The sequence below is a fragment of the Apis laboriosa genome, unplaced genomic scaffold (genome assembly GCF_014066325.1).
Source record: "Apis laboriosa isolate Shangri-la unplaced genomic scaffold, ASM1406632v1 scaffold91_cov154, whole genome shotgun sequence".
Taxonomy (NCBI): domain Eukaryota; kingdom Metazoa; phylum Arthropoda; class Insecta; order Hymenoptera; family Apidae; genus Apis; species Apis laboriosa.
In genome coordinates this window covers 69,946-93,896 of record NW_025224773.1, presented here as the reverse complement: position 1 = coordinate 93,896, position 23,951 = coordinate 69,946, and the positions used below count along the sequence as shown (strand labels likewise).

General features: G+C 25.8%; 5 protein-coding genes across 7 annotated transcripts in view; 2 read left to right on the top strand and 3 right to left on the bottom strand.

Moving 5' to 3' along the window:
• Window positions 1-302: 302 nt before the first annotated feature.
• LOC122719660 (UPF0193 protein EVG1) lies at window positions 303-1,615 on the bottom strand. Its single transcript, XM_043945662.1, has 5 exons — window positions 1,519-1,615; window positions 1,126-1,259; window positions 935-1,031; window positions 605-742; window positions 303-523 (listed from the first exon to the last, which is right to left on the bottom strand). The coding sequence occupies exons 1-5, from the start codon at window positions 1,613-1,615 to the stop codon at window positions 303-305; spliced, it is 687 nt and encodes a 228-aa protein (XP_043801597.1).
• On the bottom strand, window positions 1,528-9,363 carry LOC122719635 (WD repeat domain phosphoinositide-interacting protein 3). 2 transcript variants are annotated; one of them, XM_043945611.1, is made up of 8 exons: window positions 9,139-9,363; window positions 8,213-8,386; window positions 7,885-8,142; window positions 7,595-7,796; window positions 7,298-7,521; window positions 7,088-7,212; window positions 7,006-7,015; window positions 1,528-1,626 (listed from the first exon to the last, which is right to left on the bottom strand). In XM_043945611.1, exons 1-6 carry the CDS (start codon window positions 9,203-9,205, stop codon window positions 7,106-7,108), a joined length of 1,032 nt encoding a protein of 343 aa, XP_043801546.1. In that variant the 5' UTR covers window positions 9,206-9,363; the 3' UTR covers window positions 1,528-1,626; window positions 7,006-7,015; window positions 7,088-7,105. The 2 variants fall into 2 exon arrangements, with proteins under 2 accessions (XP_043801546.1, XP_043801545.1); XM_043945610.1 differs by lacking the exon at window positions 1,528-1,626 and having other exon boundaries at window positions 5,508-7,015.
• On the top strand, window positions 2,906-5,464 carry LOC122719637. 2 transcript variants are annotated; one of them, XM_043945613.1, is made up of 6 exons: window positions 2,906-3,139; window positions 3,559-3,681; window positions 3,785-3,959; window positions 4,337-4,422; window positions 4,491-4,626; window positions 5,264-5,464. In XM_043945613.1, exons 2-6 carry the CDS (start codon window positions 3,601-3,603, stop codon window positions 5,452-5,454), a joined length of 669 nt encoding a protein of 222 aa, XP_043801548.1. In that variant the 5' UTR covers window positions 2,906-3,139; window positions 3,559-3,600; the 3' UTR covers window positions 5,455-5,464. The 2 variants fall into 2 exon arrangements, with proteins under 2 accessions (XP_043801548.1, XP_043801549.1); XM_043945614.1 differs by lacking the exon at window positions 2,906-3,139 and adding an exon at window positions 3,179-3,305.
• A 126-nt stretch (window positions 9,364-9,489) lies between the features above and the next one.
• LOC122719636 (rRNA methyltransferase 2, mitochondrial) lies at window positions 9,490-10,394 on the top strand. Its single transcript, XM_043945612.1, has one exon. It carries the CDS (start codon window positions 9,581-9,583, stop codon window positions 10,334-10,336), a length of 756 nt encoding a protein of 251 aa, XP_043801547.1. The 5' UTR covers window positions 9,490-9,580; the 3' UTR covers window positions 10,337-10,394.
• Window positions 10,395-10,903: 509 nt separating this feature from the next.
• LOC122719634 (probable serine/threonine-protein kinase dyrk2) overlaps window positions 10,904-23,951 on the bottom strand; it is a 57,959-nt gene continuing 44,911 nt past the window's right edge. Inside the window, exons 2-3 of the mRNA XM_043945609.1 lie at window positions 12,557-13,297; window positions 10,904-12,291 (exon numbers count right to left, since the gene is read on the bottom strand). Of these exons, the coding sequence (XP_043801544.1) occupies window positions 11,569-12,291; window positions 12,557-13,186 (1,353 nt within the window). The 5' untranslated portion in view covers window positions 13,187-13,297 and the 3' untranslated portion in view covers window positions 10,904-11,568. The remainder of the gene's footprint in view (window positions 12,292-12,556; window positions 13,298-23,951) is intronic.

Below are 23,951 nucleotides of genomic sequence, written 5' to 3'. Positions count from 1 at the left end.
GAAAAAAAATTTATGTTATTTTCTATGTAATTTTAAAATTATATAATTATTAATGTCTATATGAATGTAAATCTATTAATGATTCATTGATAATTTAATGTATGTAAATGATTTATATATTTATATACTATTATATATACATACTTTACTATTATTCCAATTTTTTATCCGATTATTTTATTATATCTATTATTTGTCTTATCTAAAATATTATATAATACTGTAAAATATTATAAACTTTGTAAAAAATATAAATTAGAGAGTTGTATATAAAAAATTGAAAATTATAATTATAAAAATTATTAATTCTCATCAAGCTGTCCCAAAGGAAATGGTTTTGGCAATGGTTTCTCAAATTCTTTCATTTCTTTTCGGATTTCCTTGCATTTTTGCTTATCTATTGATTCAATCAATCGTAATTTATGCGCTACTTCTTGTTGTATTATAGGACGATATTTTTTGCCCATTCCAAGACATTCCATGTCATTTAAAAATTCCATTCTTTCTTGAATTCCACGTACCACTAAAAAATGGATAAAAAAAGAAAAAAAAATTTAAATGCAGATATAATATAATATAATAAGTGTTTATTACATTAACTTACAATCATCAATGGGATCATTATCAGAAATAATTGATTCTCGTTTTGTTTTATGAAGAATCTTTGATTCACGAGGAGTTTCTATATCTTTTCCATAAGCCATCATACTTGCTAAATGACGCTTTTGCTTCTCTTTATTACCTATATTTTAATGAAAAAAAAAGAAAAACATAGTTTTATCTATAGTATATTTTCTAAATTTGATTTCAGATCATGAATTTTATAAAATATGAAATATGAAATTATTTGATTATATAAATAATATTATTTTATAAATTATTCATTCATATTTCTAATATAAAAAAATATGTAAATAAAACAATATAATCTTACGCAAAGGAGATAATCTTCTATATTGTTCTCTCTCATACGCGCCACTTTTAACAATCATATCTTTTGATCGTTTCTTCCATACAGTCGGCATCAAAACCTATGCAATTTTATTAATTTATGTTATTTATATTTTAGTTATATATATGCATTAATATTTTAGTTAATATAATATCATAATCTATTAATCTTGCCTGATATTGTAGATTATGTTTATTTGCTTCCATTTTTGATTTTTCCATAACAGGTGGTAAAGATTCACCTTTATTGATCGCTTCCTGAATAGATTTTCTTTTCATCATACTTAGTTTGGATTCTTGCATCAAAACTGCACAAAAATATTGACTCAAAAAAGAAAATTAACATAAAATAATACATACTACTTTACAAACAAAAAATCAAGATTTAAAGAATTTTTCTTTATTACAATTTTTTTTTAAATTTTTATTTATATTTCGTATTTTTAATTATGAAGAGAAGAAAAAAGAAAAATCATAAAAGATTAAAATTAAAATTTATCGAATAAAAAATTTAAAATTCATTCAATTAACTATATATAAATATATTAAATTTTTTATTTTACTTACGCTTCATTAAATTTTTTGTTTCCTCGCTATATCTCGCTCTTGGTGGGTGATGAAACGCGCCTACTCCCATTTCCACTTTCTGATATTTTCGATCCATTTTTTAACCTCCTGTAAAGATTAAATATTGAGGCTATCAACACGTGAACATGGTTTAATAGCTTCGAACGGATTGTCACGATTCGTGCCAAGAGAAAAAGACAAACGCGATACAAACGAGAATAAAGAATCCGCGTTTCTATGGCTACTATTTGAAAATGATTCAACCTCAATCGAACCAACTTTCGAACTGCGATTCAAAAGTTTCGCGACATTGCCAATAAATAATTTAAATGGAATTTATTTCAATGATATTATGTCGTAAATATAAGTATCAGCGATTCGTTCCAATTGGAACGATTGTGAATTCTTTAAAAAAATATAAAACGTTAATAGAATATTAATTATATGTAATGTCTTATAATGATAGAAATTGAATTGTATGGAAAAGAAAAAAATTTATTAAGAATAAAATATTATAAATAATATTTTCCTATTTTATATTTGAAAGTACAATTTCCAAAATATTGTTTTAATAAAGTATTTTAACATTTCATAAAATGTTTTGATATTTTCAAAATATTTATCTCTTTTTAATTACTCATTTCAATTTTTTTAAAATTGTATTTTAAATCCATACATAAAAGAAATATATAAGCAATAAAGTAAGACATTTATATGAAAATTGATCTTATCACTTAAAGAATAATATTTTCTATTTATAATTTTCTACTATTATTAGTTTTTAATATTTTGTGACATTACTTAAAAATAACTATATAATAAAATAATATCTTCATAATATGAGTCAAACAGTGATCTTTTAATTTCTGAAATAAAAATAAATAATTTTCATATCTGAAATCAATATTATAGAAAAATATAGATTAAAAATTATTATTATTAATGATTATTAGATATAGAACGCGGAAAATCAATTGTATTGTAGAAAATTCCGAAGATTACAATGAAATATAATTTTTAAAATATAATTTTATAATTTCAAATTAAATTTAATTTTTTAAAATAATTTTTGATAATAGAAGATTTGAATAGAATTTAAATAGAAATATAAAATTGATTTTCAGCCATAGAGATATATCTATAATACTCAATTTCAAACTAAAACACTTTCAATCACGAATTCATAAGATTCGAAACTAATTTTCTTTTATTAACTCAGATCTACGAAATTGAAAATTAATCATTTTGCACAAGTAGCAATCAATGATCAATTGAGAACGGATGCACCTTGAAGGATGCGGTATTGGATTGGTCTGTGGTGCGCATGCCGTACAATCTATAGCTAGAGGTTACGTTTTTACCCCCTAGATGAGTTAAACTCGCGTTTCGTGTGTTGAGCGCACACAAACGGACATTCCTTTAAATTCAAGTTCTCTTTCAAAAGCCTCATACGAGGCTATCAAAGAGGACGATATACCCACGTTCCTATTCCTCCATCCTTCACGTGATAGTATTTCGCTTAACAGTTATTTTGCTTTTGTATAAGCAAGAAACAGTGAAAGTTATTGATTCATATTGTGAACTACGTTTCAGTGATATTTCGTGCTCCTTTTTCCGCGGGGTGAGTAAGAACATCAAATCGAAAGCGACCGAATTGCGAATCTGATTACAGTTGACATTTTTTCTTTCCACTTTTTTCCTCCTTCATGTTATTGTTACTGTTGCATCTTAAACGAAATGGTAGCAAGATTTTTGAATTTTGCCCGTTTGAAGAATGAAGAATCTTTGTAATTATTTTTGTTACTATTTCTATTACTTTTGTTTACTATTTCTATTATTACATTAGTTTTTTATATAATTAATTTAACATAATTAACTTGAATTTTGTACAATATTAATTGCACATTTACTAATTTTTCTGATAATTGAAGAATTTCGTGAATTTATTTTGTTTGAGAACTTATTTTTAAATAATAAAACTTTGAATAATGTTTAGGATTGATAAAAATTTTGTTGATGTCTATTTTTCTTTACTTTTAGGAATAATAATTGTAGGAAATTATTAAAAAAAAGATAGACAAAATGAAAGTGGGACTGTTGAAAACTTTCTTACATTATTTCAACCTGCAACAGGGTACAGTGTTGATAGCTGTATTTCAATTGGTAAATATGACTTATTATTTAATTATATTTAACTACATATATTTAATTATAATAACTACATAACAAATTGATACAATTAATTACATTCTTTTTTTTAATGCAGTTTACATCCGGGTTTAGTATGATATTTTTCGTGCTAGCATTAGCACATGCGATGGGAATTCAAGAAATGGTGGTAAGAGATACAGAAGACGCTCTCGAAAGGGAAGCCTTAGAAGATATATCGTCTAATCATTTAAATACCAGAAAAATGGATATGGCACATCATAATGCAACTGGTGTTTATAATCTTATGATGATTTCAAATATATTACATTCTAATCTTATATAAAAAGAAAACTTTTTTCAATTATATAATTAACCTCTTCAAGAAATTTATTAAGATCATAAAAAAATAAAATTATTTGATATTTTTTTAATAATTAATTTAAAATATATTTTGAGTCATTGAAAAAAATAAATAATATAGACAGATTAGAATATAGAAATTAGAAAATATTTGTTTGAGAAAAATACACTTATGAAACTTTTTTTAAATTATGCTTGAATGGAAAACTAATAAATTTCTTAAGAGGTCAACATTTTTATTTTATTCTTATTCTTCGGTTTATGTATTTCGAGTTTTTTATACTAAAGATTTATTATATATTTTTAGAAACAGTTTATTCGATGTATTGTGGATTAGTGATCACAGTGATACATTTTATTTCCACTATTCTACTTTTGTATGGTGCACTCACGGTAATTACATTTTATGTTGCCATATATAAGAATAATTCGATGATAAAATAAGTTTTTTCTTCCCATAGAATAATCGTCATTTTATGACACCCTGGATGATGATCATGATGACAATAATATCAGCTTTGACAATTTCTTTGTTCTTGGTACAACAAGATTGTCCGTTTATTGCTACCCTCGGTGGCAAAGCTGATATTTGTGAACGTAAGTTGATAAATAAATTAAAAAAAATCAAAATTCAATCACAATTATCAAATATTAAATTATTAAATTAATATATGTGAAACATAATAAAAAATCTAATGATTTGGAAAAATGATAAATCATAAATATAAAATAATAAGATGAAATTTCAAATTCATCTTATTTATTTTTTTAAAGAATGACGTGATTGTTTCTATTTTTCTTGATTTCTTGTATCATTGTTGATAATAATTTTTAGATTTTTAATCTTAATTTAATGAGGTATTATTGATACATATATAAATTTTTTCAATGTTAAATACTTTCAATAACTTTATATTATATTTTCAAGTTAATTTATATAAAAATCAAGCGAAAAATAATTAATAATTAAAAATTATTTTTAATTAATAAAATATCAACATACGTATATTATAATAAATTTCTTTTTCTTTAACAGTTTTTTATAACTTTCAACTTTTTTATAATTAAAACAATTAAATATTAGACAAAACTTAAAACTACATATTTGCTTATTAATATTAAAATTCTAATAACGATTTCATATACTTTAATCCAATACGTTAAAAATACATTCTTGAACAATTTTTATTAGAAGTTTAGATTTATATCATTCTTGAATATCATTTTTTTCCAGGTATAATTGTTCTCTTTCTCGTAATCACTAGTTCTTACGTATGGTTCGTCGTCTATAGTAGTTACAAAAGTCTCGAGACGAAAAAGGGATTGACTCACGTTCTTCACGATGTGAAGAAAAATCCCGTAATTCCAGTCGTGCAAAAATCGAAAGCCATTCAGGCAAACGCGAACAAACCGTTCGAAGTTTAAAAATACTATGCTGGTAGCGATAGAAAATCGGATTTATAATGATTGTGAAAGAGCGCAATCGATGACGAAGAGCTCTTATTATCGAAAGATATTCTTAAAATGACAGTGTTTTTTAAACAAATTTTAAAATCAGACGACAAGGCCTATGATTTAAATCTTGTCATCTAAAGTTTTATAACTTAGTCAAATATGAATGTGTTTCATTTTTGACGAAAAAAGAGAAATTAAAAGGTTGAAATAGTGAACAAGAACACGTGACAAACTTATATTAGAAAAAAACACTGTGCATATTACTTCTATACATAACACGACAAAGACATTTCATTTTACAGAAGCTCAAAAGAAGTTTGCAGTACAAAAAGCTTGCTTTCGTATTATTATACATGTTACTTATTGTTCGTACGTTATTAATTGTTAACAAATTCGTGTTGTTTTTTTAGTAATATCTTAAACAATGCACAGAGAATAATTATAATTATTCTTAAAAAAATGTAAATCTAAACTGCATATCGAAATGCGGCGACGCATATATCGTAATATAAATATATATATTTTTTATTTTTATCATTCTTATAACAAAATGTAAAATTCTTTTAATTATCAACAAGATACTAGGTCGAAAAGCTTAAATTTACGCAACATGCATTCTCTTTCTGTAAGACTGAATTATAATTACTAATGTTGCGTAAGTTTTTTTATCAAGTTTCGCACAACCTTTCGAAAAGGATAGAAAATGAAATAGATCGCTTGCAACTGATCATATTATTTATATTTTACAAACAAATACAATGTTTTGTCTCATAATGTTTTTATTTTGTATTAGATCCCAATTTCTTTATGACATTACAATCTTGTGACATTTTGGGGTAATATTTCAATAATAACTGAATGTAGTTATTTCTTGTGTATATGTATATTAAATGTATGAAACCATAAAAATAAAGATTATAAAAATTCGATTACGTTATATACGTCCCATTTTTTATTTGGCTAATTATCGAATAAAAAAATTTTAATTTCAATAATTAGCCAAATTTCATGATATTACATTAATTTGTAACATTTATGACACGAAATACGCAATATGAAATATATTCGAGCATTTTTGTAACGATAAAAAAAATAACAAATTTATAATTTTATAAAATAAATATAAAAAAATACCATGATTTAATCGCCGAGCATAATGCGCCATTGAAAATTGTTGGATTACTTTCAAAATGATATTATTCGTATATTTGCATCAGCTTTAGCTAAAAATTATTTAATTTAAATGTACGAAAATTACTTTTTACATTGACACGTTAAGCAAAACTCTAAAATCGAGTTTTTTTTTGTAACATTTAAGAACTTATAGTTCCATAAATAGACATCTCAATAATAGGCCCTCTAGTGTTTCTTAAAGTTTTTTTTTTGTTATGATCAATAGTTTCGCACAGTGCACATAACACCAACAAATAATAGTACTTTCCATTTGGTCCTCTACATATATGACTTCAAATAACAAACACAGTACTCACTTTCCATATAATTTATTTTATGTGAACTCACCCAAAGGACACTAAAAATATAACATTAAAAATATTTATTATTTAGATTATATAAAATTTTTAAGAAAGTTTAAAGAATTTACCTCTTCTTTATTTTCCAATCACATTTTATCGTCCGTTAATTCGAGGAACTGTGCATAAAATTCTTTCGTACATTCGCCTTTATTGTTAAACACGAATTTATAATAACTACCATCTGCACATATTACTGCAACAAAAATAAAAAAAATACTGTTATGAAAAATCAAAATTGCTTAAGTATTTATATTGCTACATTATACTATAATACTCACCTATAATACTATTATTATCAGTTCCAAATGCACACATACATTGTGGACCACCCGGAACTTGAAATTTACAAAAGCTCCAGCTTGAACTAAAATATTTTGGCAGGAAAGTGGCAGATGCTAAACTAGATTGACGATTTAATTTTTGATCTTCTACAGCAAAAACATGTACAGTTCCATGATCACTTGCCACACACAACCAAGTGGAATCATGATTGAAATTAATGCTACCATAATAGAATCGTACTGTTTTATTTTATATTAGTAAATAATTGTTTTTAATGTTTTTATTTTGCTTACCAATAAATGTTTGCATGATTAGCTCCCCTTCTCAATTCATTAATCATACTTCCAGTTTGTGTTTCAAATACCCTTATCAAAGTGCCCTTTTCTGAAGCTGTAGCTAATCTAGTACCTTGTAAGTTTAAAGCAATACATGATAAAGGTGTTTCATGTGCTTCGATATTTAATGGTTGTTTTTCTGTATTAGCCAAATCAATTACTGTAACAATAAAAAAAAAAGAAAGATATTTTATGTAATAAAGCTAATAAAGCTAGGTTTTTATTTAAAATTTTTATTAAAATTTTACCTTGGACATGTCCATTCTTTCTACCAGGAAAAGCAAGCAAGGAATTACTACTATTTGGACATAAAACACACAGACCTCTGGGATTTGGATTAGTCTCAAACACATGAAGTTGTTGTGGATTTCTTGTAAATGTATAAACTTTTATAACTCCTTCTAAAATTACTACTATTCTATCTCTCCTTAATTTAACACCCTTTACAGGAGCATTGAACTCTAAAGTAATTGCTGATCTTTTTTTAAGGTCATCCCATATCATAACTGAAATATATTATATAATAAATAATCTATTTTATTTATTTTAAAGTAAAAAAAAAATATAACATTTTACCTTTATTTGTTGGATACATGGGTTTTGCTCCACTACCAACTAATGCTAAATAATTACATCTAAACAGCATTTCCACATAACCAAGACCTCCATCACTGAAATGGCGTACTTTTTCCTTTAAAGGATCACAATTATATACTCTGAAACCATTTTCCATACCACAAACGAAACATCCTACAAGTGAAAAGATTACACAAACAATAAAGATATTATTATCTATTTTTGCATTACATGTATATAGATATATTTTTTCTTTAGGATCACAATATAGTATTTGAAACATACATGTTTCTTATTTAAGATATATATTAATGTAAACACACAGAAAATTAAGAAGATAAACCACTACAGTTGAATAATTATCACGTAACTCTTTATGAAATATCATATCATATGATACATAAATAAAAGAATATAAAAGAATGAATGGATTATAATAATAAATTGCTTAATAAGTTGAATAAAATATGTTTATATATCAATAGATTTACAAGCAATTTTTTTTAATTTATATTTATAAAGAAAAATAAATCAATATTCATAAATAAAATACATAATGTAATGTAATTAAAAGATAATTTGAATAATAGCTAAAGTAAATTTAAATAATTAAAATAGAATGAAATATAATATATAAATATATTTAAAAAACATATCTATAACAAATTTATTATTAAATTCATTATGATCTTACAAGAATAAGGTTAAAAAAAAATGATTATAAGTTTTTTTATTTTAATTATTTTGAACAAATGGCGTCTATTGAAAATATATTTTTTTTATATTAAAACGATATCAATTATATAAAAAAAAATAATCATAATAAATTTATGAAATAAGAATATTAGATATACAGGTTAGAAGTAAAAAAATAAATTTGACAGTACATGACCGGACTGTCAAATGTAGTACACTCGGTCACATACCTTGATCCTGATTGAAACCAGCATAAAGCAAGCCATTACCGTGAGGATTCCCTGTAGTTAGGTTCATCGTAAATCACTTCTTTAATCGCAACATTCGCTCATATGATCATTTAGTCACGGAATTCTATCACATCTTCGCCGGCAAGCACATGAGATACTTTTTGTAACTACGAAGTTCCGTCACCATCATAGAGTTTCTACGCATGCGTATTCTTCTGTATTAATCAGCTGATACTAAAACCGGATCGTAATTTGTAAGTACATATATGTAAAAAGTTTTATTTAAAATTGTTAAATGTTATAATTTTATTCAAAGCACAATGTTTATTAATTGTCTTGTATAATAAATAATTGAATAATAAAAAATTATTCAAAATAAGAAAATGATCAATCTATATATGTAAATTTGATACATAAAATTATTATTAAGTTAGGTTATATCATGAATTATTATTCAAGAAAATTTTTGATAATAAGGAATTTACATACTTATTCTACATTATTTCGAGAAACACCACAAAATTTAAAAGGAAAAAAGCATAGTTCACAATTATGGCTTACAAGACAAATACAAGATCCTTATGTGGAATTGGCTAAACGAGAAAATTATAGATGTAGAAGTGCATATAAATTGTTAGAAATTAATGAAAGATTTAAGATATTGACACCAGGAAAAATTGTAATTGATTGTGGAGCTGCTCCTGGCAGTTGGACTCAAGTTGCTGTTAAATTCACGAATGCAAATGCTAAACAAAAAAATGCTATTGGAACTGTTTTAGGAATAGATAAACAACCAATTTATCCTATTGAAGGTGCAACTTTATTAAATGGTATGGATTTTACGGCTGCAACATCTCAAAATAAAATCTTGAACATCTTAAATGGTCGAAAAGTGAATGTATTTTTATCAGATATGGCACCAAATGCATCTGGTATAAAAGATTTAGATCATGAGAATATAATGCAACTTGTATATAGTGCTTTAAAATTTGCTTTACAAATTATTCATATAAATGGAATATTTGTTTGTAAACTATGGGATGGTAAGAAATCTTTACAATTGGAGAAAGATCTGACAAAATTTTTTAAATATGTAAAAAATATAAGACCAAAAGCAACAAGAGATGAGTCTACTGAGAAGTTTCTTATTGCTCGGGAATTCAAAGGGACAAAAAGTACATCCAGTAATGCAACGTAACATGCAATTTCTTTAACAATTAAGTTATGTACAATAAAAAATTACAATTACAACGTAACATGCAGTTTCTTTAACAATTAAGTTATGTACAATAAAAAATGCTTAATGAATAAAATGATTTGTAACATAATCGCTTATCATGCCTGGACAGGTTATAAATAATAACAAAGCATGATATTTTGGCGCAAAACCAATATCGAATGATTTTTTTATACGTTCTTTCTGTTTTGCGATCTAAGAATACTTCCTACATGATACGACACGACAATGTATAATATACATCGATATATTTAGCTATAAATAATACAATAATATTTTTATACAGTTACAATTAATACACGTTAAGACGCTGATGACGCTTCTTAATTATGTAATGTATATACAATTTCTCTTAATAAAATTAATATGTACACGAATTAACATTCAAATACATGAGAAAAAGAGATTACACACCACATCGAAGCATATGTAGAGCAGTAAAAAAAATTACTGGCCGCGATGTCAAATTTATAATTTTTTTTTTAATTTCGTACGTGATATAATCACACGTATATATAATTTTATCTTCTTATAAAAATCCAAAGGATATATCGATAGATTTTGTTAATGACAATAATAATTTTTTCATTCCGTAATTGCATGCATTCTATCGCATATTTTCGTATAAAAGAGTTATCGCAGGGTTAAACGTTATTCCAATAACATCGTAGAATTTAAAAACTTTTTAGAAAAAGGGTTTTAGGTTTTGCTTTTTTAGAAAAGCATTATGATTGATGATATTTTTGAGATAATTCCAATTCCAATATGTATATATATATACGTGTGCGAGATGAATTCTGAATGATAGATATATGATAGAAGACTGAATGAATTCTTAATTGAGAAAGAAGAATTATTTGGAAAATGCATGTCGATAGATCATTGACTTCCATTTATTCGATTTATTAAGATTTATTCGAAAATTTTATTTGAAATATTATTTGAATAACGTCTAACTTTGTTTTGATCACGGATAATATGTAGTATGTACTCTGATCATGGATGGTAGTATTTGTATATGTATGCCTCATAGATCTCACGGGACGGTACATGTGTACGGAAATATTGTACACCGATAAATAGTGCTACATGGTCTTATTTGTAGATGCAAGACTTTTGATCAATAGGCATTCCTACTTTTATGATTGTATATATTCGGTCTATTCGAATAACCAATCAAATCCATATTTTTTTCATGGAATTTCTAACGAGGAACGCACAGTAGTTTGATCTTGGATGGTAATACTTCGATCATAAATGGTAGTATTTTGGTCATTGCTCGTAATGCTCTGATCATGACTCGTGGTACTCTGATCGTGAATGGTAGTATTCTGATCATGAATGGTAGTATTCTGATCGTGGATGGTAGTATTTTGATCATAGATAGTAGTATTTTGATCGTGAATGGTAGTACTATGATCATGGGTACTAGTACTCTGATCATAAATGGCAGTACTTTGATCATAAACAGTAGTACTTTGATCATAAATGAAAGTATTCTGATCATGAATTGTAGTACTCTGATCATGGATTGTAGTACTTTGATCGTGAATTGTAGTACTCTGATCATGGATTGTAGTACTCTGATCATGGATTGTAGTACTCTGATCGTGAATTGTAGAACTCTGATCGTGGATTGTAGTACTCTGATCGTGGATAGTTGTACTCTGATCGTGGATAGTTGTACTCTGATCACGAATAGTAGTATTCTGATCTTCCTCTTCAAATAGTTCGTCGGAAGGTTCATTAATAGGTTCGTCAGAAATGGTAGTATTCTCACGAGAAACATTGTCCTCGTTTTCTTGTTCTTCGTTGTTGTTCTTCGTCTGATAATACATAACCAGAGATTCCAACGGTTGCTCTTCCTTTATCTCTTCCTCCATGTTTTCCATTATGTCTTCTTCTATTTTCTTTACCTGTAACAATTTAATTAAATTATATTTCAAATACTTTAAATTATTACCTTTAAAATATAATATATAATAATAATAACAATGATGTTAATATAATTGACATTGAATGAAAGAAAAATGAACATTAAAAGAATGAACATGAAAAAGGGAAGAATTTGTGCAAATCCTATTTATCCTATTTATATATTAATCCTATCTATATGATATATTCTCTAACTTACAGTTAATAAATATACATGATAAAGAAAATTTGTCGATAAAATATTACCTCTTCTTCTACTTTTTTCTCTTCTACATTCTTTTGAGCCACGATGACGTCCTTTTGGGAAGGAACCACGATTGGTCTGTTTATCGTTTCTCTGGTCATGGAAAACAGAGGGATATTCAACTGCAACGGGCCGCTGGACTTTTTTTTATTATTGTTAAATGCCTCGGAGCTGCCACCTCGGTTCCCGTATCGATTGTTCAGCCGTTGAAGAAGGAAACCAAGGTGAGCCTCGTGATCGATGTTCACGATTTTCACGCACCTGCCCATCGTATCTGCACGATAACCGTCAGCGCAGGGCGGTAAAGCTGGCAGCTCTGGCGCGATGAACACACTTTTCGGTGTGATCCGTTTGAGGAAACTTGCTGAATCTAAGCTGGAATGACCTCCTGTTTGATGATCTAGAAGGAGCCAAGCTTGCCAGGCTAGATCGCTTGGCGAGCCAAGATTCTGTGACCTCGATTCGCCGGAATTTGATAACGTGGACGACGATGACGATGATGATGAAGATGATGAGTCTGTTAACCTCTTCGTCGACATTGGTTCGCTATACCTAATGAGGCCGGACAAAATGACGATGGCGAGCAGCATCCTCCAACAAGGATGCCTTTGACGATAGTCTATAACAAGCATGTTCGTTTTAGTCGACGAGGTTTCTTGCCGGATTCGTTCGAGGTATCTTGAAGATTCTCGTCTGAAACCTGCTCGTCACCTTCCCCTCGAACCTTGACACACCGGAATCGTCTGAAAATGAAATGATTATGTAAGTATAACTGACAATTAACTACATATTCTATGAATGTAGATATAAAGAGAAAGATACAAAGACAGGAATCAAATCTGATGCCATAAGATTACATTATTAAATTTTTTCGAAGATATAAATATGTATACTAAAATGTAATCAGCCTAATATTCATTCCATAGTTAATGCAACGTAAAATATATATTTTAAAAGAAAAAAATTTTACATAAAAAATGTAAGATTATAATATAGAATAATGTAAGATGATAGAGAATTTTTGGCTTAGAATTAAATGATTGTCTGTAATAAAATTTAGAAAATAAATAATATTAATTATTGATAATAATAACTAATAATATTAATAAATTAAAGGGTAAATTTCTTTTTACAAATATTCTGATAATTTGAATTTTGTAAAATTTCATTAATAATATTATAAGTAGAAAATAAGGATCTACTTAAAAGAAAAGAATATTCTAATATTATAAAATATTCTAAGAATATTCTGTAAAATTTTATAAAAATTTATTAAAAAATTAGAATCTAGAAAGGATGTATGTAATACATACATATGTAAATAGATATGTCACAAAGTTTGCATTCAGCTTTGGTTGTTAGAGCTTTCACTCGAGCATTGAATCATCTTCAGCCGGTATGTTAGCCTACTTTTCAACTTTAATAGATGCCACTTGCTTAGATGGCATTTATACATTCCAGAAATTTATTTAATAAATAGTATACAGTTTTGCTCGAAATTCCAACAAATAATGCTTAATTATTACCAAATTTTATTCTGCATAAAGGTAAATATTGGAATTTAAAAAAAAAAAAACAGATTCTATTTTAATTTTATTTCATTTCTAAATTAAACTAAATCACATAAAAATTCTATTTTAAATTATTTTAAAAATTTTTGACACAGAAAAAGATAAATTGCAACCTAATTTAATCCTTAATTTTAATTCACATTTCATGGATGGCGCAAAAATTTAAAAATTTGCTATAATAACTCTATTTTTATAATATCACGATTGTAAATCATAAATTACAAGACAATTCTGTATAATGTAAAATGAAGAAATAAAAATTAGAAAAAATTTAAATAGCAAAAACTGAAAGTTCTAATAAAAATTTTAGAAAGTTTCTCAATTGTTTATTTCTTTATAATTCGCGTTGAATCTCAATAATTATACTTTATATACCGTTTCATTTGTGATCCACAATATTATACAACTTTTGTATTCTTCCGCTCTCGAAATCAAAAGAATCGAGACAGATGCAGATCGGTTCCATTTTCAGCACGAAAGGATAATTCCATCAGTTATTTGTACATGATGACTGGATGAATCGACGACTCGTCAGTTTTAAAAGATATTGCCTACAGCGATCTTCGTCTGCGCTCATATATACGCATGTATGTATATGAGATAGAAACTGCACGCGCTTCGAACGGGGAAAAGTGAATGCACGCCGATCTGTTTTTACCGTTATGCAGCCACGCCACGATTATGTCTACGCCATGAATAGGCCGTACAAACACGAGATTCGGATTCAGGAACGTGTCAGGCATCCTCGAGGAGCGAACAGAAGAAGGAACGTGGGATGGCGCCAATAGATTTCGTGACCGAAATGAAACTTCACCAAGAATGATCGATGAATTTTTTATCTCTTTCCTTGAAGCCTCGCTTTTTTGTATGTACTTTAATTTTATTATTTTATTTTTTTTTAAGATGAACAGGGAATACGAAATTATTGTAAGTTGTGTCATTTTGGAATAAAAATTTTCAAAAATTTTCTAATAACAATTTTGTTCTAGTTATTATATCGAATGAAACTATTTGTTTTATGATTAAGATAATATTTATAGTTTTATAGATTGTTCGATTTAGTTTCGATTAAGTTTTATTTGTAATAACGTGATAAAAAAAAAGATTAAAATTAAAATTAAGATATTTGAATGATATATTTTGATTTTTATATTTTAATTTTACTTTATCAAGTAAATTATAAAAGTTAATTACAAAACATTATGCTTTCAAGTATCAATGATATAATAATCGTCAATGAAAAAACTATAAAAAAGATCGTAATCATATTGATTTTATAGAAACTTTTGTGCAAATATTTAATATGATCTTTATTAGTTTCTAACAGCCTTTTGACTCTTATGCCGATATCTTGTATTGATATCCTTGATCTTTAAAGATATGACAATATCATATTGAATGCATTATTTGTCTTGTAATATCAATTAATTGTTGATATGCAGATAAAATGTACAAAATATTTCTAAAGAATGAAAAATATAATAGATAATCAATATGATGAAAAACAATTTTTGAAAAATTATAATTTTTTCGATATACGTTCTCTTTTTGTACAACCTTTCTGAATAATGTTGCATTGAATAAGTTGCATTGAATCTGAGATGTTGAAGCGTTACAACAAAATCAAATCAAAGGTCAGATTATACAAGGAACCTATATTTTCTCTTGTAATCCATGAATACAGTGATTTCATTGCGTGATCTTTGAGATTGTAGTTCAATGTTTATGCAACGAAAATATTCGTTATCTGTTCTAATTTTTACTTTTTTTTTTTTATTTTCTAAATTATAATAAGATTTAAATTTATGATATTATGATATTTTCTTTCATCAATAGCATTGATTACGATTCAATGAATGTTATAAATTATATAATAATATTTTATAATTAATTTTTTTAATATTTCAAGATGGATACTTACTTTAATATCTTTATTCTTATATTCTTCGAAAGAAGAAATAAAAAATTACATTTCATTTATAATATTATAAAAAAAAAGAACAATTAATAGTTTAATGTAAACAAAAACAGTAAACAAAAATAAAACAGTTATAAAATTTTCTGAATATCTCAGTAGGTTTAAATCTGTTTTCATTTTCTCATTTTCAAATACTACTCTTTTAATTATCTTCAAAAAAGTATATTATCGATCAAGAATTAAAGACTGCTTTTAAAAAGAATCTAATAGAAAGAGAAAAATATATAGTCACACTTTCCCTAAATTTCTTTCATCTTGTCTTCTCAAACAAAAAGATCTGTCCGCCCATCCTCGACCTTAATTTCTGTTCTCAAACCACATTAATTCCGTTCCTAATCAAAGATTTGAGACTTTCACGACTTGATATCATACAATTATCAACATTGTGGTTTCCGGCTATATATCATTTACTTTATGGAATATTTTGGAATATTCTGAAATATTTTAAGATATTTTGAATTATTTTAGGATATTTTAAAATATTTTTCTTTTAAATAATTTTTATCTTATACTTGAAATATTTTTATATTTTTAGATACTTTTTAAAAACATTTTTGCATATTTCGAACGAAATTTTAATAATTCTGTTGATTCTCTATTGTAATCCAAATTCAAATTGATATAGAACGGTATACAAATATCAGAGAAACGTGAAAGACTAAAAAAACAAATGCCTCTAACATGAAACATCGATAATAATCGTTATTATAGTGACTTCTGTATCGTACAGTAAAAGGGTCGATGATAGGGCGAACTGGAAAGTGCTTAAGAATTTCTCTGTTTGAAGATACCGGCAAAAATGTTCCACATTCTTGTACATGGTTATCTAAAGATGCGTGTGAACGAATTATGTGTCTCTATTAAAGGCTATTAAGGGACTAAGTGCGCTATAATAATGGAAATTTTCTCTATTTAGTCCTAATCATACCATATCTAAGTTTGGTATTTTCGATATGTCAATAAGATGTTTTCCTTTAAATTTTTTTGGATAAGAAATTATTTAATTTTTATTTAGAATTTATAGTAGCAATAAATATTTATAATTTATTAATTATTTTCTTTTTTTAAAATGATTACTTTATTATATGATAAAATATGTAATACGAAGCTTATAAATTTGTATATTTTATTTCTTTTCTTGTATCAGGAAAATTTATTTCAAAGAAAAATAAATAAACAATTCTGTTCCTTAAACATGGCGTACTTCAAGAATAAATTTTAGTTTGCAACACTGCATGTAGTCTCTCTTTATTTAATAAATAAACTTGATTAAATAAATTGTGTTATATTTGAAATAAGCAAAAATTTAGCAAATTTTTAATCGTTCGTAAGAAGTATTATGTTTTCAAATAGTTTTCCTTTTTTTATTTTTATAATATATTGTATTTTATTTTTATAGTATATATATTAATAAATAACAAAATAAAATACAATTCTTGACTTTCTGCTTTTGTGAATATTTGATTTCAACAGAAATAAAATTTCGAAATGATATTTCTATATCTAAATTTATAATCTTTTAGATAAAAGAATCTTTTAAAGAGAAAGTTTCTTTCTATTTCATTTTATATTTAAAAATATTAAAATTGAACTAACGAAATGTTTTGTATATATTTTTATTAAAATAATAAAAATGATACTATTAGAATAATGAAGATTCTATTGTATTTCACACTATCTTTTTTATTGTTCATGGATTTTTGAGACAAGATGATATGAATCATGAGAAAACGAAAATAATGTTGTAAATTATGCGAACTCGCGTTGAATTTCCGCGTAATCAAACAAATCAATCCGATGATATTGTTCCAGACGATTGCTATCATACGGTTTACGCACGTGATTTATATATTTTGCAAGAAAGTCGCGTGACCTACGCGTGTTCGATGAAACATTTACTCTTGAAGAAAGAAAGAAAATAATTTTTTTAAAAATAAAAAGATTTTGATTTCAATAAAATAATTATATTATTTGCGCTTATTTATATAGCTTATCACTTATTTATATAACTTGTTAATGAAATAATATTAATAATCTCTTGTGTATGAAAGTATGTAATAAGTTATTACTTAATTTTAAATATATTACATATAATATATTATAATATAATTTTTAATAAAAAAATATAAATCATAATTTGCTAATATTAAATTATAAAAAAGTTCACTACATATATTATTATCAATTGATTAGAATTTTCAAATATTTATGACCAATGGTATACATATCAAATCCACATTTCAAAAATCTTCTATTTATATATGTATTTATATAACCAAAAAAATAACTATTTTCTTATTTTTTTGATAAACAAAGCAGAATAAATGCATTTTCCAATACGTTTTGCGATCAGAAGAAGATAATTTTGCGCGATCTTTTAGTTAGTTAGTAGAATCCCTGCGACTCATGGAAATAGCAAAGTACTATAAATAAAGAGAAACCGGCCTAATAGCCACAAGCACAACGATCTGATCGTTGAACGGGAAAAAAACCAGACATCGATTTTGTTTTTTTTCTTTTCAAACAAAACTTTAGATTCATCAATCCATGTCTTTCAACTCCATGCTACAAAATATTTATATTTAACCGATTCTTTTTTCATATTTTTTCTTTTTATTTATTTATTTTTTATTTTTGTTATAACACATAGTTCTATGATTAATTTAATATTTATGCAATATATGAATATTTCTTTTGAACTGTGTTAAGCGGTTTGATCGTAAATAATCATATTGAATAAGATTTCATCTTTATAAATTAATAATTTATTGTACAATGTGTTCAGCAAGAAACGAATCCTTATTACATATAACACACAAACAAATTATATAAATTATTTTCTAACTATTTTTCAAACCATTCTCTTATATTTATACAAAATTAAAATATTTTAATATAGTTATATATTTTGAAATAAATAAATCCAAAAAATCCTTTCAAATATCCATAAAAATAATTTGAAATAAAAATAATCGAGGATAGTTTTTGAAATCTATCAAGTTTTTTTTTAACTTTATCAATTTCCCAATGACCTATTTTTATATCCCATTCATAAAATATTTAGAACGTGAAAAACTAATGTAATAAATAAGCCATCTGTCTTTATTACCGCTCATAGTTATACTCAACTTATCTTATCACAATAATAAGTGATAAAGGAAATCGTTTACTCGAATTTCGCAATTCAAAATGGAAAAAGATCATCATGTGCAGGCACTGGTTTATCCCTCACGAACTTTGAGTTAATTAATGGATCAATATTACGTTAACTTAAAATTTTATTTATCAATGTCTCAACAAATTCAGAAAATTAATGAAAATTAGATAAATTTTAATCTACCAATCAATTTTCATGCATTCCGAGAATTAAGTGCGTACAATTCGGATTTTTTATTCTATATATATCGATCAATGTGCACAAAATGAACCATTTATAACTCAACCAGAGAACAAGTTCGCTTTGAACAAACCATGTTTCTCAATTACCAACGTTATTTCTCAGCGAGTCGCGATCACAGTTTACGCTACGCTGCATCAAATCCCCGAGAGATCGCAGCTTCCGTTACGTAATCGACCGGCAGAAATTTCTATTGGACGCTCGTTCGGTAATCGCGTGCACTTTCTATCCGATGAATTCGAACGTTCTCTCCCCTCGGTCGATAACCGGTAACAGTTTCTTCGACGATCTCACGAGATCCATTACTATGTATGTATTAGGAGGGTGCGTTTGTCAATGGCTTAAGCATGCACTTATTAAGTACATAGGCTTGTAAGTAGCGTATAATCGTCTTGATATCGAAAGTTCTCTTCACGCGAGATAACAGCATCACTACTTCAAACAGCTATTCTTTGAATCCTGCGATTGACAATACAACGAGTACCGATAACGTTATCGTCATGCGCTCGTTTGCACTTGCAAACCGGCTCGACACATTGCCGAACGAATTCTCGTTTTATTCGCTCCGTCTAGCATGCATCGTGATAACAGCCATTGATTCTGAATTACATATTAGGGAAATTCACTGAATCTGAGTTTTTAAATGAAATGAAAAACTCAGCAATTTTTTTTTTTTTTTATAAAATAAATGGATGAAATTATAAATTAAATTTCGAATTGAAGTTATTGACTGTTTTTTTTTTTTTATGTAGAATTAAGCAAAAGAATTAAGCATTTAAAAAATTTCTTTTTTGTATATATATAAAATCGTAAGTTAAAATCATTTGGAAAGAAACTGTATGTAATTTAATTTAGTTAATACGATCATTTTGTATAATTTAAGATATTTTCGATTTTTTTTTTACAAATGTATAATCGATTTATGTATATATATATATGAATTATGAATTTATCCTTATATTTAATCTATTGTTAAATTATTATATATTTATTCAATAATTAATCACAATAAAAATTATTATAGTATTAACAATTGACAATAGAATGTAATAATATTTAGTTTATTCATAATAGAACGTGAATTTATGAAACTATGTTGATATTTATTTTTCAAACAAATGATTTATGAATGGGACTGAATCATTTCTTGATTTTCTTTCGAGAATATTTTCTTCTAATTATTATATTTAATTCAAATTTTATTATATTAAAATTTAATTTTCAAAAAATTAAATAATTTAAGAAATACCAAAAAATTGAAATAAAAATTTAAAAAATCAAAAGTTATTTGCAAGTTTATATCATAATTATTATTATATGAGAATTTTTAACGACTAATATAATTATTAATACAAATTTACCTGGCAATTAATTACAGAATATTTCGTTCGATGATATCAAATACATTGTTCTAATTTCTTATATACAGTATCAGTTTTCTGTTATGTAAATTTTCTTTGCAGCTCGTTATAATGGAAAACATGTATGTTAAACACATCGATTGGCGAAATTACTAGAACTTAATTAATGATTATTATATACATTATATTCAAATTTGATGATGTATAAGTTTACCGACTCATTTGATAAAATTAATTTATAAATTATATCGTCACAATAATGAAATATATTAGAAATTAATATAACACATTAAAAAGTATTTTTTTATATGTTTCAATGTGTTATTGTATTATATTATACAAATAAAAAAGAAACCAATATCTAAGAGCATCATTTATATTTGTTCAAAATTTTTAGAATAATTATTATATTTATTTAAAAAAGAATTGAAAAAAAATTAATAAAAATGATTAAAAATTAAAGAAAAATTAAAGAATATTAATTTTAAATTAAAAAAAATATGATATATTAACAATTTTAGTTAAAAATTCATATGATCAATATTTAAGTATATATTTAAATTTTATTAGAAAAAAATCTTAACTTTTCGACGAAACATCAATATTTGAATAAAAAACAGTCCCATACGAATTTTGCTTCGTGCATGTTCGAGACGTAAGAAACATTGAAATCTATTCGCTTTAAGTTTCTCTCTGTAATTCGTACATATTAATATTTACAGAAAATAGAGTGTATTTGTTTTATGTTCAGCCGTGGAATCGATGGAGCTAACATTTACGTGCTACGGAATTTAGATGCGTTAATCATCGTCGAATAACAATCAAGCGCGATCCCCGGAGAATTCAACAAATTCACCGAAATTTCCAGTAGTCGACGGAAAATTTCGGAGTGTTCCCAGAGCGTCCATTTTGCTGTTTGAACAAACACGAGGGTAGAAGCGTGTAAAATATGCACGAGAAGAGCGTACACTACCGGGAAAGGGAAAAAATGTTTTTACATGTGGTTCTGTGTTTTTTTTTTTTTTGCATTGCGAATTATTATCTATTATTATATAATTATTATCTTGTAATTCTTGTAATTTTTACATCAATTGACATTTCTATTAATGATTCACGTATTTTATTTTAAAAATTCGATATCTTGAAAAATTAAATATCATTGTAAATCCCAGTATGTTTATAAGACTTAGTTAGATTACTTTAATTTGTTGCTTTTAAAAAATGTTTAATTAAATAATGATCAAATCTTTGCTTTTAATCATTGGTTTCTTAAATTAAATTGTATCCTGCGGAGATCATAAAACATGTACGATAATGTTTTAAAGATATGTTGCATATATGTCGATAAGAATCAATATTAGTAGGGAAAGAGACTGCAAGAGGGTTAAACAGCCTCGAGATGAGCAATGCAGACGGTGTCTTCGTGAACTTTCGTTCCTCCCGAGGCCAACGTGTCATGCTTCTCGAATCTACAATGATTCATGACAGTCTGACCTCTCTTTAAATAACTTTTTACCACGAAATCTTCGAAAGGACAAGCGGTTTCAATGAATTCTAACCCTGGGACTTCTGTGTACAGATTGCGAAACTTGAATTGTCATTGATCTTGCAGATTCGTATATAATGATCTTTTCTTACGTTCTTTTTTAACTATTAAATAATTTTAAGCGAAGTAAATGTTAATGTGAGTTTATAATTATCTTTGATATTCATAAGATAGTGAAATTTTTTTATTATTGTTATTGCTATTAATTTTTTTTTTAATTTAGTTATGCCATTAATGATATTAGAATTAAAGAAAAAAGAAATCATAAAATTTTTTAACACATCAATTGATTTTTTTGTGGATAGATGGGTAATTTTAAGCAATGCATTAGCTTCAAGTATCGTCAACCTGTTCTCACTGGTAAAATTCGATAATAGCTTTCAACAACAAGTAAAATCCATTAGTGACATTGGGATTACAATCAAGTAGTAAAATTTTCAATAAATTTTTTCAACTATTTTTTTATATCTATTCATTCAATTATTTTTATATTTAATCAAATATAAAAAATGATTTTTATGACATTCATCGGCGATATTTATATTTTATTGTTTTAGACTTATCAGAAAAATAATTTTCAATATTTTCATATCAAATCATATATCCACAGTCGATGAATAAATACGATTTATTCTTAGACAGTGTTATAAAATTACAAGACTATAGAGCTACGCTAGATTCCAATCTTTCCTCAAGATCAACAGTAAATTATACACAACGTTACTCTAATTACACCTGATATTAATCTTTGTGATTTACATAATGCGAACGGTTTCGAAACAATTCTAAACGGTACATCGACCATACACATCGATCCTAGAAGAATATAAATTATATTCAGATATTCAAAAATTTTAAATTTTTGGTTAAACTAAAAATGATTAAAATAATTCTTTTAAAAAAAGAGAATTTTGCAATGTATTTCAGTTAATAATACGCAATAGAAATTATAATATCTGATATTAAAAATTGAAAGTAGGTTTGAAAGTAGGTTATCAAATTCTTATTCTTGTTTTAATTGCAGAATCTTGCAACTTTCTATTTTATAATACCAGTAAATTATTAATCGCGAATGTATTTATCATATTTGATTCTTGAATATTAGATAAGAAAAGTTAAAGATGTTGATTAATTATATATAATTATATTAATATAGATTAATTATATTATAATATTTCAAATATATTATTATATTTCAAATATCCTTCTTATAATATTCTTATTCATAAATCATAGAATACTCTCTACTTTTAAAAATAAGTTTATTAATGGATTAATAAGCAATTAATTAATCTATTAGTTATATAATCTATTAGTGATAAACATTAATTTTTGATCTCTTTATTTAATATATTAATTTTAAAAGTCCAAATATTTCTTTCATAACAATAATAAATTATAAGATTTTTTAATAAAAGTATACACATATAAATTGAAAAAAGAATGTATAGAAAAAGAATATATGTTAAAAAGTTAGGATCCTCTTCTCTAATTAAATTAAAATTAAATTCCAATTTATAATTTTATAACCTCACATAAAAAAG